A 15085-nucleotide genomic window follows, 5' to 3' on the forward strand; every position below is an offset into this window, starting at 1 on the left:
TGTAGTGAAAATACTATTGAAGATTGAAGACAAAAAGGTTTTTCTTATTGGTTTTGTATCTTCGTGATTTGCTTCATGCACAAACTTGATCAACTAAGATCATCCAGTTTATCTTTGGTAGATTGATTATTGAATAGTCGTATTTAGATCGACAAGCTATCATTTGGTGGTACTCTTCAGTATCCGAATCTGGTAGTTCTGTTTGACTTGATCTGCTTAACTTGATTAATCCAGATCTTGGAATATCTAAAACCCGACAAAGGAGTTTAATTGATTTTAAACAGAAAATCCTTTGCCACACTCAACGTACATATCTATGATTGAATTCTTGAGATGGAAGAGTGGTTACTGAACATATTAGTCATTTACTGTTTTGAAGACGATCCAAAGGGTTGAGTGCTTAAAGTCTTCAAAGAGACTGATGCAACTTAAGATAGTGGACTCTATCTTAGATTCACGTGTATTGGACAGATTGGTGGTAGGCGCAGAGATACTAAGGAAACTAGGTAACTAGGGGTAGTTTACTTGGTCTCAACTATACGAAGCTGGTAATGTCTTTGTATAACGACTTAATTCTGAGAGTATTCGAAACTGGACTAGGTCCTGGGGATTTTCTGTATTTGTGGTTTCCTCGTTAACAAAATCTTGTTGTGTCATTTACTTTACTTCCGCATTATAATTGTTTAGACATAATAAAGTAAATTACATTGTACGGTAATCCAAAGCACTTGATATTGATCATATAGGATATCGGTCTTGTACCGTAACTATTATCAAGTGATTACCTTGTTGTTGTATTGTCTCGATTTTGTACATAGACGATCACACAAGGTATCAGACTTATAGGTTGATATCGAAAAGATTGTGGTGACTTGGTACCCTCGTCATTTCAAAACCAGTTCGTGTATTATTGAAAGAAATAATATCTCAAAATCGACCAGTTCGTGAACTGAGAAAATTAGTTCGTGTATGCCAGTTATTTGAGATTTCTTCATCAAGTCTTTAAGTTTATAAGTTCAAGTTCATGAAATTAGTAATAAGTTTGTGAACATAAGAATTAACTTGACTACTCCTTATTGCTTTAATTCTTCTTTGAAATGTTCATCATAATACTAAAGTCATACGACATGCCTCAATAGATAGAATGAGAGATAATATGAGTAAATAGTGTTAGAGCATAGCTCGGTTGAACCCACCAAGAATTGGTATGTGTCAAGTTTGGTTGTCATATTTTAGTGAATCAAAACTCATCTAAGAGTCACTTGATTATGTACTAGGACAACTTCGTATAGGTTAGACAAAAAAGTCTAGGAATATGAGACATACAAGTATTACTCGAAGACCTGAAGAACGTGAAGAAGTAACGAGCTACAACGACGACATCATCCTTCATCTTGAGGTTAGTAATATTGACTTGAACTGTTTCATTCCTAACGTATCTTTCAAGTCGTGTTATATTGAAAACATAACTGTGAAGCTGTGAATGAATATTTTACTCTAGTAGTGAGACATGATCATATGATAATAGTATTAAGGAATTATACTATGAAGTATAACGCTTATTTTTTGAACTTCATAGATATGACATCGACATAATCTTATGAATGCTATTGTGATTATGTGTATGGGTAAAAGTGAAGATTTCATCCTAGGAAACAATGTTTTGCATTTGTTTAAAAAGATGTACATTGATGAACTTGTGTTATGAATCGAAAGGGAAATCGCTAGGCTTATTGGTATTGTTATTCATTGCATATATTTGGATTACCAATATGTGTGAGATGGTAGAACCGATCATAACTTGTTATGTAGCTTGGTATACTAATCACAATGCCTGACTTATGATTTGCCATGACTAGTTTTTATTAATTAGTGTAACCGATCCTAAGTAATCACCTGAGATGGTATGATTGATATTTGTAATTGGTGTGACCGATCCTAGTAATTGGTGTGACCGATCACAAAAGAGTTGTGTAATCGATCCTAGTAATTGGTGTAACTGGTCCTAGTAATTGGTGTAACCGATCCTGGTAATTGGTGTAACCGATCCTAGTAACTGGTGTGACAGATCACAAGCAATACCATGAGTATATGGTAACCGGTCCTGGTAATTGACGTTATCGATCCTGATAATTAATGTAACCGGTCCTGGTAACTTGAGTGACCGATCACAAGTGTTCCATATTAAGGTATAATCGATCTTAGTGATTGGTAGAACCGATTGAACCCATGAGTGTGATTTGATATTTGATCAATCACATAGTTGTCTTGAAATACTGATGAACCAATTCTAAACTTGTTTGGAAGTGTGGTATAATCGATTCCAAGATTGTAAATATGAAAGATGATTTACAAAGAAAATATGTCAACATACTTTGAACACGAACAATAACTCTTATCTTTTATTGTTCAAAGATATTTCTTAATTACTCAAGGAGATTCCGGTCCGAAATAAATTAAGAATCTTTTAATTAAGGTTGTTAGTTTTATATGCTTTAATTACCAGCAATTAAATGCATATCTCTAGATAATAAAAATTAGTAATGTGCATTTACTAATTGGAGATTTTCTATTGAGAGACTTCGGAAAATATTGGACAAAGCATTTCCTGGAATTATGAAAACCGATTGGGCATTTATTGCATATCTTGAGAATACTTTCGGTTTTGGAAATTCCTTGGTGTCCAAACATCCTTGGTTTATAAATACCTAAGTTTGCGTTTCTAGCAAACTATCCTAAGAGCCAGGAAAACTTCATCTTCTTGTTTTTTCTGGTGGAGTCGTCTATCCGGAGAGTAAAGTACCCTAATTAGGCGAAATCTCTTACGACCGCTCGTTTAAAGACTTCTATGGGATCAAAAAGCTCTGTGAGTACCGTTGGTGGGAAACTAGATAATTACAATTTATTAGTTTTCAATTGATTTGATTGACTAACGGTTGTTGAACTTTGATTGCACCTAGTTTGTTTATTCTTGAGAATCTTCTCTTCTGATATAAGATTCACTCAAACTAGATCGAAGTGTCGACGGGATCTTTAGAACTGTTCGTAGATCTAAAGACGTCTTGTGATAATCCATTGTTAACAGACTCCGTTCTGTGCGTGATTGATCACAAGAGATTCAAGTGGTGTTGTGCAGGTTTAATTGAAGATTAAATAAGATTTGAAGACGAAGAAGATTTCTTATTGGTTTCTCATATCTTTGTGCAGCACAAACCTTGATCGGCTGGGATCCAACTAGAATCGGATTTATTTGATTGATTAGTTGCGTGAGATCTGTAACACCTAATAGTTCTCTTGAGATCTATTTTGATTGTTACAAATCCGAATCTTATTACTTAGGTAATAGAGATTAGATTGATCTAACCAGGCAAAGGAGTTTATTAGTTTAAAACGGAAGAGACTTTGCATATGACTTGAGATATCTTTATCTGGAAAGAATCAAGAGAGTTGTTACCAAACAGATTTGTTGTTCCTTTACTGTTTGGAATACGATCCAAAGGAATTGTTCCAGTGTGTGTACTTATTGAATGTCGGAAGCACAGGGATACTGAAGAAAGTAAGTGAACTAGGGTTAGTTGTTTGGTCTCAACTATACGAAGTTGTTTTAGATTTTGTATAGCGGCTTAATTCTGAGAGTATTCAATTCTGGGCTAGATCCCGGGGTTTTTCTGCATTTGTGGTTTCCTCGTTAACAAAATCTTGATGTGTCTTTTACTTTTCTATTTCCGCAACTATAATTGGTTATTATAATTAGAAGTAAAATACACAAACGTTAACTCCGCTTTACTTGATAGTGATCCTATAGAGTTTGGTTAATTCCGAACCTATTATCAAGTAATAACACTTTAATTGTTGTATTATCTCGATCTCGTATCCATAGACGATCACACAAAGTGTGAATATCGATTTTTTGTATTGTCTCGATTTTGTCCATAAACAATCACTTTCGGTAAGAGAACTTATAGGTGGATAATTTAAAGATTGTGGTGTATTTGGGTACCCTCGTCTTTTCAAATAGGATAGTCAATCTTCACATACCTTTGTTGATGAAGTTTTCATTGACGTCGTTTTTCTTCAGTCTTCAATCTTCAAGGTGGATTGGTGAATTCTGAAAGTCAACTACGATGCTCTAATCCAAGTCCAAGACTGACTCTAGTAGAATATAAATTAAGGCATATTTTTGATTAACTAAACATGACAACAAGCCTGATATACCAAAACTTGTGAGTTTGATCTAGCTATGCTCAAATAAAACCGCATACATTTTTTAAACAAGAAATCGGTTAATTTTTTAATAAAATAATATCTGATTTTGATTGTGTTTTTCACATATAAATAAAACCATCCATAATCGGGTAGGTTTATAATCAAAACATAGTTAATTGTGGATGGTGTTCTTCAAATATACAAAATCAACTAGGAGTATTTTATTTTCGATCTAGCTGAATTTCTTTCTATATATCGAAAATATGAAAATTAGCTAGCTCGAAATACTATTTCTCAACCGATTTTTAATATGTTCTTCACATATGAAGAACATCATCCATAATCAACTAATTTATTGTTAAAATCTAGCCGATTTCTATTGTATTCTTTCATATTTAAAGAACATCATCTAAGTCGACTACGTTTATAATCAAAATATAGCCGATTATGTGGAATATTTACACAACCTAGCTGATTCTGAAATATAAAAGGTTATTAAAATGTAAGATTTCTGTCATATTTTCACGATTTTCAAACTGCAAAAATGGCGTTAGAGCTCATGTTAGACGTATACGAATATTTGCAGCATTAAATTCTTCATATGTCTCATTCGACTCTTCATTTTCTTCGCACAAATATTCACTTTATGGTTGGATAAAAAGATCATTCAAAACTTTAATCTAATAACAATTAACTCTAATTTAGGTTTTAATATGGTCTTACTAACTCAATAATTAATACCCATTTAAGTAAGGGCATTATGATCCCAATATGGATGAGGGATATTGTTATTTGGGGTTACAAATCCTAATATGGATGAGAGATATCTTTAGTCCTAAATAAAATTTCTAGAATTCTTAATATTTTTTTGTTTTAAATCCCATGTAAGATTGTTTGGAGGGAGAAAATACGACATTTAAGGTTACAAAAAAGTGGGGGAGGTGGTATTCAAAATAGGGATTTGCTAGAATTACAAATCCCGAGGAAAACGTGAATCCAAGGAATTTGGACAACCAAACTTTTGAAGGGAATTATAATTCCACCAAATCCCCTGGACCCATGAATTCCACCTTTAAATTTCTGCATCCAAACCTTCCATAAGTTAAACTGAAATTACACGTGGGAATGTTATGCCCATAGAGTCTGCTACTACAATAGAACTTATAGGTGGGGGAATTACATTGTCCCATACTATTGTTGCGAGCTTCCTTATAGAGCAATCATTTGCTACTCTATTTTCCAGACCGTCCGCTGCTTGATTTCCTTTTCTGTAGACGTGCCTAATCGTATATTGCTAAATTTGGGTAAACTTATACTTGATTTCTGCAATATGATTAGAAATATACCATGGAACGTCAGCGTCCGAGCTTAGAAATATCGCTAAGCTCTCCGGGTTTGTTTCAAAATGAACTTTTAGCCATCCCAATTCTGTCGCCGTTCTAGAAGCGATGAGCATGACCCAGGTTTCCGCTGCAAGTGCAGTGGTGATACCCAGTGGTTGTGTTATTGCTAAGAATGTGTCGGCTCCCTCGTTTCGGCATATAATACCTGATCCCGCGAATCTGGGATATCCCCTTGCTGCTTCGTCCGTATTAATTTTGATCTAATCTAAGTGGGGTTGTTGTTGCTAGAGTTGTTTGCGATGGGTATGGATAAGGTCGCATCCCAGGTAGTACTGGTGGTAGATGGTTTTGAGCCCAGCTATATTCCTGCTGGAGTTTGATGGCCATCTGCATTATATTCGGCGGATTTGGTATCCGTTGGCGATAGACTGCGTCATTCCTAGCTATCCATAAGGACCAAAAAAGAGAGAAAAAAGTTTTGGTGACTTGGGCAGGAGCTTTTGTTTTGAGGAGTGGGGAGACTGTCGTCTGATGGGGCAGTGAGGTGGGTATGTTATGAGTAGGGTTTTGTTGTTTGTGAAATGAGGTAGTAAGAGGTTTCGAGAATCAATGACTGTTTGACAATGAAGCAGAATGTGACTAGGCGTTTCAGGACTAGAACTGCATTGAGGACATAGGTTGGAGTTGGTGAGTTGGATGCGGTTGAGAATGTTGAGGGTTGGTAGACCCTCATTAATTATTTTCCACGAGAAAAGTTGTACTTGTGATGGACATGGGAGTGTCCACAGGAAAGTAGTTGGTGGAAGAGGGTTTTGATGGTTTGTGCAGAGTCATTGATGAAGCGGTTATATCCTGATGTCGTCGTATATTTTCCGCTTTTGGTAAAAGGCCAAATGATCTTGTATGGTTGGTTGTTCTGTGGGATGGGAATGATGATGATTCGTTAAATTATGGGCTTCGGAAGTAGATTCATCCTATCATAATACCAGTTCCTTGTTGACGAGTTCATGATGTCAGCAACTGATTGTATGGGATAGCATAGGGTTGGTTTAATGTTGTTATTGAATTGTGGACTCCAGTTTGATCGAATAGGGGTGTTTAAGTCGTCTCCAATTTGATGAAAGAGATGATGTTTGAAGGTTTGTATGAGCGATGCTAGTTGTCTCCATTGTGGGCAGGGAGATGACAGGAGGGGAGGGATGTTTTCGAAAATGGGTGTCTATTTGAGGTATTTTGCATTATATAATGTGGCTAGTACGGAGGTAGGTTTTTTGTGAATGTTTCATATTTGTTTCATGAGAAGTGTTTTTTTGTGCTCTTTGTTGCTTCTGATGCCTAGTCCTCCCTGAGCTCTGGGTTTGTATAGTTTGTCCCTTCCTAATGGGTGGAGCTTCTTGATGGAAGAGGCATGGCCCCAAAAGAAATTTGTTGTAATACGATCTATTTTCTTGTGGATGTGTGTAGGAAGGGTTTATGTTTGCATGAGGTGATTGGATGCAAGGGTAAGGGACGATTTTATGAGTGTGAATCTTCCAACTTGGTTTAGGCATTTAGTCATCCAACCTTTTGACTTGCGAGTTAAGCGCTTAAGGATTAGGGCAAAGATATGGCTGGAAGATCTCTCATGTTTAAATTGCTCTCCTGGGGGGGTGATGTTGTTGGCATATTGAAGGCTTGTTTTAGGTCATCCAGTTGGTGTTTTTCTAGCTTAGGGTGATGGATGATTGTAGATTTTGATGTGTTGACCTGCCGAATTTCCATAAGCTTGTAGCTGATGTTTGAGAAGATTGGTGCTTTCCGGAGTTGCTTTATATGTTATCATAAATCATCCACGTACATGAGATGTAGCATTGGAGGGGCCTTTTGGGAAATGCGGAGCACTTCTATCTTTTTCTGGTTTTCAAGAATTCCCAAATTTGTGGATAGTATTTCCGCGCATATAATAAATATATATGATGAGAGAGGATCGCCTTGTCTTATTTACCTACTTGGAGTGATGTACCCATGTGGAGTTTCGTTGATATCAATAGAGTAGGTAACTCTTGATATGGACATCATAATATAATCCACGAAGGGTGAAGGGAAGCCTAAGGTGGTGAAAGCTTGTTTGATGAAACCCCGGTCCAAGGAGTCATAGGCTTTTCGAATACCTAGCTTTAGGGCTATTTTGGGATCTTTATTGCGGTTTGAAGGTTTGATGTAGTGAAAAAGTTCAGCACCGATAGCTATATTGTCGTGAATGGATCTTTGTGGGACAAAGGCACTCTGGTACGGGCTTATCAGAAATGGAAGTATAGGTCTGATGCGATTGACCAGTATCTTTGAAATAATTTTGTAAGTGACGTTACATAGTCCTATCGGCCTAAATTGGGAAAGTTTTGAGGGGTGATGAATCTTCGGGATTAATATAGGGTTAGTATGGTTCATGAGAGGGTGAATGCTAAGGGAATTAACAAAAATTCGAACCATCTCAATTCGTTGTGGTTTGGTTGTTTCCCAGAAAACTTTGAAAAACTTAATAATATATCACCCGGTCCTGGGGGACGTTCTGATCCTACGGAGAAGAGCGCTTCTTTGATCTCCTCGGGGTTCACCTCGGCTGTTAACTTATTACATTATTGAGGGGTTAATCTTGGTGTTATTGCTTCAAACAGGCTTTCATCAACTACTGTATTTGGTGCAGTATACTGATCTGTGAAGTGCTCAATCATGAGCTTAATAATTTCTTCCTTATCTGTAATCCAAGTGTTTTGATGATCTTGAAGTTGTTGTATGTTGTTATAGCTTCTATGAATTGTAGCCTTGGTATGAAAGAACGTTGTGTTGCGCTCTCCGGACTGAAGCCATTGTATTATGGATCTTTGTTGCCAGTAAGTTGCGTGGCAATCAAGTAGATTTAGGTGTTCAATTCATAGTTCTTTTTCTTGTTGAATCCAAATTTCCAATTCAGTGCCACTCTGCGTCGCACATTAATGTTGGGTTGCTTTGATTTTTGCGGTTAATTTTTTTTTATCAAAGTGGGTAGGTGGCCGAAGTTGATCTTGTTCCATTCTGTTAGGGTTTCGCTGGTTGATATGAGTTGGAGTTGGAGGTTTAAGGATGGGTCCGAGTCATGTAGCTTATCCCATGCCGAGTTAACCACTTGATGAAGCTAAGGATGAGATGACCATAGGTGCTCAAATTTGTAATTCTTGCTCCCTTGCCAGTCTAAAGCTTTCATTTGGAGTAGGATAGGATCATGATCTGACGCTATTCGCGGAAGATGAGTGATTCCAGCGTGAGGGTTGGGTTTTCTCCATTGTTGGTTTACTATTGTTCGGTCGAGTCTTTCTTGGATATTGTCTTGGCCTTGTTGGATGTTTGTCCAAGTGAATGGGTCCCCTCTCAAGCCAATCCTCTTTACCGTTCCTCTCTTCTTTCTTCCCCATCTAATCCTTTGAAAGTTTGTATGGTTTAGATAGCTCTGAAGTATAGCATAAGATGTTGTGTTGTTTGCCTATACTATTTATAATTGATTTTCTGTTGGTTCTTAACTTTTCTTTTCCTCTCTAGTGGGTGTTTTCTACTAGTCCCTTCTGTCGGGATCTTTGAAGTAGGGCGAAATCCATTTTTCCCCTGGTTCTAATCTTTCAAAATTTGCTTTTTAAGTTTAATTTTGTTCTGTGAATTATGGGTGCTAGTTATAGTTAAGAGCCTGTTTTCATCTTGAGTTCAAATTTAGAACCCCTTATGAACATTTGTTGTGCATATTTGAGTTGTCGGTTCTACCTGCCGAATTTTTTTGTCAAAATGAAGATTTCATCCTCAGTTCCCAACCCGAAGCTCCTCTGATCAGTCTAAGCCCCAGGTAAGTCCACTTAATCTACTAGTTTTTATATCCTCTATTCCAATATGATATCTTTGCTTTATCAATCGACTAACTCCCCTGTTATTTTAGTTTGTAATTTTGCTTACAATCTGCTCATACTAGTCTTGCTTACAATCTGTTCGTAATTGTGCTACTGAATCTAATAGTCTAGTGTAATTTTCGGGGATAAAGTCTTTAGGAGGTGCTTATTATCTTATTTTTGTCCAACAAGCAAGATATGTTTACTCCTCCTTTTTGTCCCTTGTGATAGCCCTTATAAAGTGTTGTTTTATAAAGCACACCTTCTATGTTTTGCATGTGTTGTATTATCACACACCTTTTACGTTATAATTATAAAGCGCACCTTATAGGTTGTAATTGTATTTCAATATATTTTTCTTGTAAGTGTTGTCTTATAATGCAAATCTTTTAGGTTGTAATTTCTTCATTTTTTTCATGTTTATGGTTGCTTCAAATTGCTAAGGTGGGAGTTAACAGTTTTTTGCATGCTTGGAGCAACATTCTGGTGCCTCTGATTCCTTGTAAAATTCGCGTTCTATCAGCAACTAACACCAACCTGCATCACCAATCCACAACCACAAGCACACAACATACACACATCCTTGCACACATTTCTCTCCCTATAAAGTCTACTCTCTTCTGGCCCAAACCCATTAAGTTCAACCAACAACCCAAAAATCCCATCTAAATACCATACTATCTGCACCCACCCAACCCACAGAATGACTACTCTAGTTTGGAATTGTCAAGGTTTAAACCAACCAACAACAATTCAACACTTTCATGGGCGTATCTCGATGTGTAAACCAACCATTTTATTCCTTCCAGAAACATTGGCCAATGAATTTCAAATACTACGCATCCCCCAAACATTACATTTTCAGTATCACTGCTCCGTTCCTAAAGTTGGTAGAAGGTGGGGTGGGGGGTTTATGATTCTGTGCTTTATATGAACAGCCCCCACAAAAAATACATCAGGCCCAGAACGTTCTTTAATTTCATTCATCCATGTACAGTTATATCCGATATCAGTAGTGTTTAGTGAGATACTGCATCTACGGGAGACTAATAGAAATGATCACCAATGTATGGCTAATCCTTTTTCGTTACATGGTTTCCTTCATTAAGGAAGCATCTAAAGCTAGTTTACCAATAGTTGTACCTGCGATGTATCCACCAGACCAAGCATTTTGAAAGTTGAACCCTCCTGTTACTCCGTCTATATTTAGTACCTTCAAGAAAAATTCCAACCTTAGATGTCATCTCCATATCAATTATCAAATGCAAATGTAGATTATTGTACAAGTATACAGTCTGAAATTTAGTTGTGCTCGCAAGCTTTCTAATACCAGAAACAGACACTTTTGGAATCTTCTTTCAAACTTCAGCAGCCAGCAAAGGATAAAGTTATTTAAATTTGCTTATGGTAATGATTTTTCTCTACATTGTGATTATTGGCTATTTTGTGTGCTATATTTTGCAACCAATTCCAAAAATAATCTGTCACCTTTGTATTATGGATCCACTTCATACTTGTTTAGAAAAACAACTAAGTGTAAGATGATAATGATAATAACCAAGACCCAATGATATTTTGGAATGATAAACAGATACGCAATACCTCTCCCGCGAAGAATAGATGGGGTTGTATCTTGCTTTCCATGGTGTTCAGTGAAATCTGCATAAAAGTAGAGAGGGATATACAGGTGGGCAAAAAGAGTGACATCAAGGAGGGAGAGAGATCAAGGAGAGGGAGGGACGGAGGGAGAAAACCTCAGACAATGGGACACCACCAGCAGTGACGAACTCATCTTTGAATTGTCCCTACATTATGAAATACGAAAAAATCAATACATCTTTATCGATGGACGATGGGAAGGTACGAAAAGAAAAGGTGAACATCACTCAAGAGCGCACCTTTCCTTTCACTGCAAATGGACACTGCTTAAGTAGAGAAGCAACCGACATTATAGCATTATTTGAAATAGATGCCCACAAGGTGTCTCCATCTAAATTCTGCATAAGAATCAGGTAAAGAATTAATTTCAAGAAAGTTATTTATTTTTCAATGAGACTTACACACTATATTCTGAAATGAGATGTGGGGAATTCAATTACCTCGAGGTCCAGTACATATATCCAAAATCGTTTCACAATGCCAAATTCTGAAGGGCTTGAATTAAGAAATTTCTGCTTCTGTGGAAATGGTATACAGATACTAGTTAACCAAGGTATAGCAGATTTTAAAGGTAATTAACATGCTAAAATGCAGGATATGCTCAGCAAGGAAGTCAAATAGCATCTTAAAATAGGCAATATGCATTGAAACATGTATTTGTTTATGTCTTTCCTAATCTATCTTAATGTTCTTTAAAGATATGACAGTATCCTGTATTAAAGTTCACAGCGACAAGACATGCTTCCAGTTCAGGTAAAATCATTGATAGAACAGCGACGCCACAGATGAAGAATGTGAAAGTAAAAGAGAAAGCCAATGGATGCTTGGAGGTCTAAACAATGTAAGAATAGCTTCTCCGAAGAAGAAATCAAAATAAAGGTGTACCACAGGTCCACAAGAAAGTAAAATCATTGATAGAACAGCGACGCCACAGATGAAGAATGTGAAACTAAAAGACAAAGCCAATGGATGCTTGGAGGTCTAAATAATGTAAGAATAGCTTCTCCGAAGAAGAAATCAAAATGAAGGTGTACCACAGGTCCACAAGAAAGTAAAAGCTTTGGAACAATATTTAAGATTTGAGCCAAACCGCAAAGTGATCCTTGTGTTTAAGAAGGATTGATTTTGCATCTTCTATGTGAGTATCTGGTATGAAATCCACAGAAAGTGTTCCTGCATTTACATGCAAAAACTATCACGGAAAGAAATAGTAACCAAAAAATGAGAAGACTAAAAAATAAAGAAGAAACCATCTTTCCTTGGTACTCTGAACTGAAAAATTCACAAGCTCCCCATGCAGATAAACGAAGAATTGCTGGTCCACTAAGTCCCCAGTGGGTAACTAACATTGGTCCAACCTAAAACCCATCAAGTATTTGTTACAACATATAGATTCTTGGGAGTCTAAGCAACATCAGCAAAATAATCATACCTGAGTAAATTCTGGTATATTTCTTCGGAGATTTTCCAGCTTCAGCTTTACTTTCACTTTCGGAAATGTGATCTGCAAACAGAGGAAGAACAAGAAGATGAAGAATCTTCTGAATAGCATAGTTCTCTCATATAATTACAACATCTTTCTGAATTTGCAGATTCAAGTCGGTCACAAAAGAACATTACCCCTGATAACTCTGCCAACTGTTTGTCCTCAATCTTGAAGGTGAATAAGCTTGGTACAGGATCTACTATGGAATGACCAAGTTGAGTAGCAAGATTGTAACCCTGAAACAAAATGAAAATTTACCTGAGAAAAACAAAATTGGCATCCACTTGACAACAAACAAAACTAAACTCTGAGAATTAACAAAAAGCTTTTTAAACCTGTAGGCTACTTCCACTTGCTACCATTAAATAGTCAGCTTCAACATATTCGACAAAATCAATCGTCCGCTTCTGAATCTTGATTTGGAACTTCCTACTGGTGTTGGTAGTAGATGCGCTTGTCACAACTTTTCCTGTCTGCAGTAAAACTAATCGAAAAAATCAATTTCAGTATCAAAACTAAATTTCTTTAAATTCTAAACGCAGCAATCTATAAAATTAGAATACTATTAAATATGAATCTTGTCTTATAAGGTTGATTAGGTGTTTCATCGTACCTCTGGTTCTCTTTGCTTCGAGCAAGAGACAATCAATAATCGAATATGAACTATTGCTGACAGGAAATACTCTGCCATCATCTTCAGTCTGATGATAATGGTAAATATACTTCTTAAGCTACACTTCTAAAAGAAGAAGAAAATGAAATGTGACAAGGGGTCCTTATAATAACCTTAAGCTGCACCCCATGATCAGAAAACCAAGACATGGTATCTGTTGGCCCATGAAGATTAAAGAAAGACCCACGCAATTCTCGACTACCTCTTGGGTAATGATTTGCCAAAACCTACATAAAAAGGTGTGGCATATGGAATTTGAATCAGACTAACTGAAACGAACAATAAGATATCAAACGATTCTCCACTTAAACTTAGCATTGTATATCACATTATTTAATATCCTACAGATATCAAGCATATGAATAACTGCAGATATCAAAAATATCGCACCCTTTTATCAGGACAGTGCCCATTTGTTACATTGCATCTCCCTCCACCGGAAATCTTCACCTACAAATCAAAACAAAGCAAAATATCCAATTTACACATAACAAGAGATGAAATGCCAAAGGTATGCAAAATTAGATAGTGGTCTTTCAAATTTACACATTCACTATTTTTCTATCACCAAATAAACTTATGTCTACAGTAAGTAATGTTGGAACTAACCTTAGATAAAGGTTTGGCTTTCTCAATAACCAAAACACCCAAATGAGGAGCAATAGTTTTAGCTCTAATAGCTCCGTATATTCCAGCTGCTCCACCTCCAACGACCACTAACAACTCTTCTTCACATGTCTACAAAGAAACCACCACCACCATTACCAATCAATAAAAATACTCAAACAACAGTCAGAGAACCTGATTAAGAACACTTAAAATGAGTGAGTGAACAACCGAACTTACCTGGTTCTTTGGTGGGGAAATGGTTGAAGAAGAAGTAGTAATGAATCTTCTTCGGCAACTAATACTTCCTTTGTTGCATAAATTGCGAAACGGGAAACAACCCAGACTATTGTTACAACTTCTTAATGTTAACATCATATTGGCATTTCTACAAACATTTGGGCAGAACTCAAATGTACATACAATCTCTAGGGAGTCGGAATTTGGTGGTGTGCCTTATTGGATCCAGTTTTGGCTTACGAAGCTTAATAGAAGAAAGATATCGAAAAGGCCCAACAACAATCGGTGTTACCATAGGCCTGATAGGTTCGGCTAGGGTTTTTTACTTTTTCCCAGTCGAACCTCAATCGCAAAACCCATCATCTTTGTGGATTCCTACTAAATTAATCAATTTAAGAAAAGGAAAAGGAAAATGAAATTGTTGAGAATTATCAGAAATGAGTACAAAATAAATTCGACAATTAAATTGTTTAAGGTTCGGAGAGAAGAGAAAGGGGGTTTGGGAAGTAGAAGAAACTCCCTTTTAATTAATATGGAAAAGGATAACTTCGTCATTTGCTACTATTAGGACACCCTTTATCCATCTACACTAGATGTCATAATCAACTAGTATTCCCCGAATATGAGAGCAAGTGTGACAGAGTAGATTTTCTTGGGGTTTTACTAAACTCATTAGAGTTAGAAATCTTAATTAGTCACTTGGAGTGTGATTAACATTTTTGTGTCTGCCTTAATAAAAAAAGAAATGCAACTATTTTCTTTACACACGTGTACACATGGTGGTGTACGTGTACGGCTTTGGGAAGGAAAATAAAACTGCATCCGGAGAGAACGAGGAGAGGGGGAGGGGAGAAGAAAACAATGAAAATGGGAGGGATTCTGGTTCTTCTTTTCCTCTTTTATCATTCTTTTCTTTCTCATTTTTCTCTCAAGAGTTTAAGTTACAAAATTGAAATCACGCCACTACTGAGAAGAGTTCAGCGAG

General features: G+C 36.6%; 1 protein-coding gene across 1 annotated transcript; it reads right to left on the bottom strand.

Annotated features, from left to right (window-relative positions):
* Positions 1-10299: 10299 nt before the first annotated feature.
* Positions 10300-14560, bottom strand: LOC113343737 (uncharacterized protein YtfP-like). Its single transcript, XM_026587871.1, has 15 exons — positions 14101-14560; positions 13864-13992; positions 13645-13704; positions 13368-13481; positions 13195-13282; positions 12917-13065; positions 12716-12817; positions 12528-12599; positions 12354-12453; positions 12186-12268; positions 11536-11613; positions 11335-11433; positions 11191-11241; positions 11039-11095; positions 10300-10649 (listed from the first exon to the last, which is right to left on the bottom strand). Exons 1-15 carry the CDS (start codon positions 14236-14238, stop codon positions 10524-10526), a joined length of 1446 nt encoding a protein of 481 aa, XP_026443656.1. The 5' UTR covers positions 14239-14560; the 3' UTR covers positions 10300-10523.
* Between the last annotated feature and the right edge of the window lie 525 nt (positions 14561-15085).

This window comes from Papaver somniferum, unplaced genomic scaffold (genome assembly GCF_003573695.1).
Source record: "Papaver somniferum cultivar HN1 unplaced genomic scaffold, ASM357369v1 unplaced-scaffold_65, whole genome shotgun sequence".
In the NCBI taxonomy this organism is placed as follows: domain Eukaryota; kingdom Viridiplantae; phylum Streptophyta; class Magnoliopsida; order Ranunculales; family Papaveraceae; genus Papaver; species Papaver somniferum.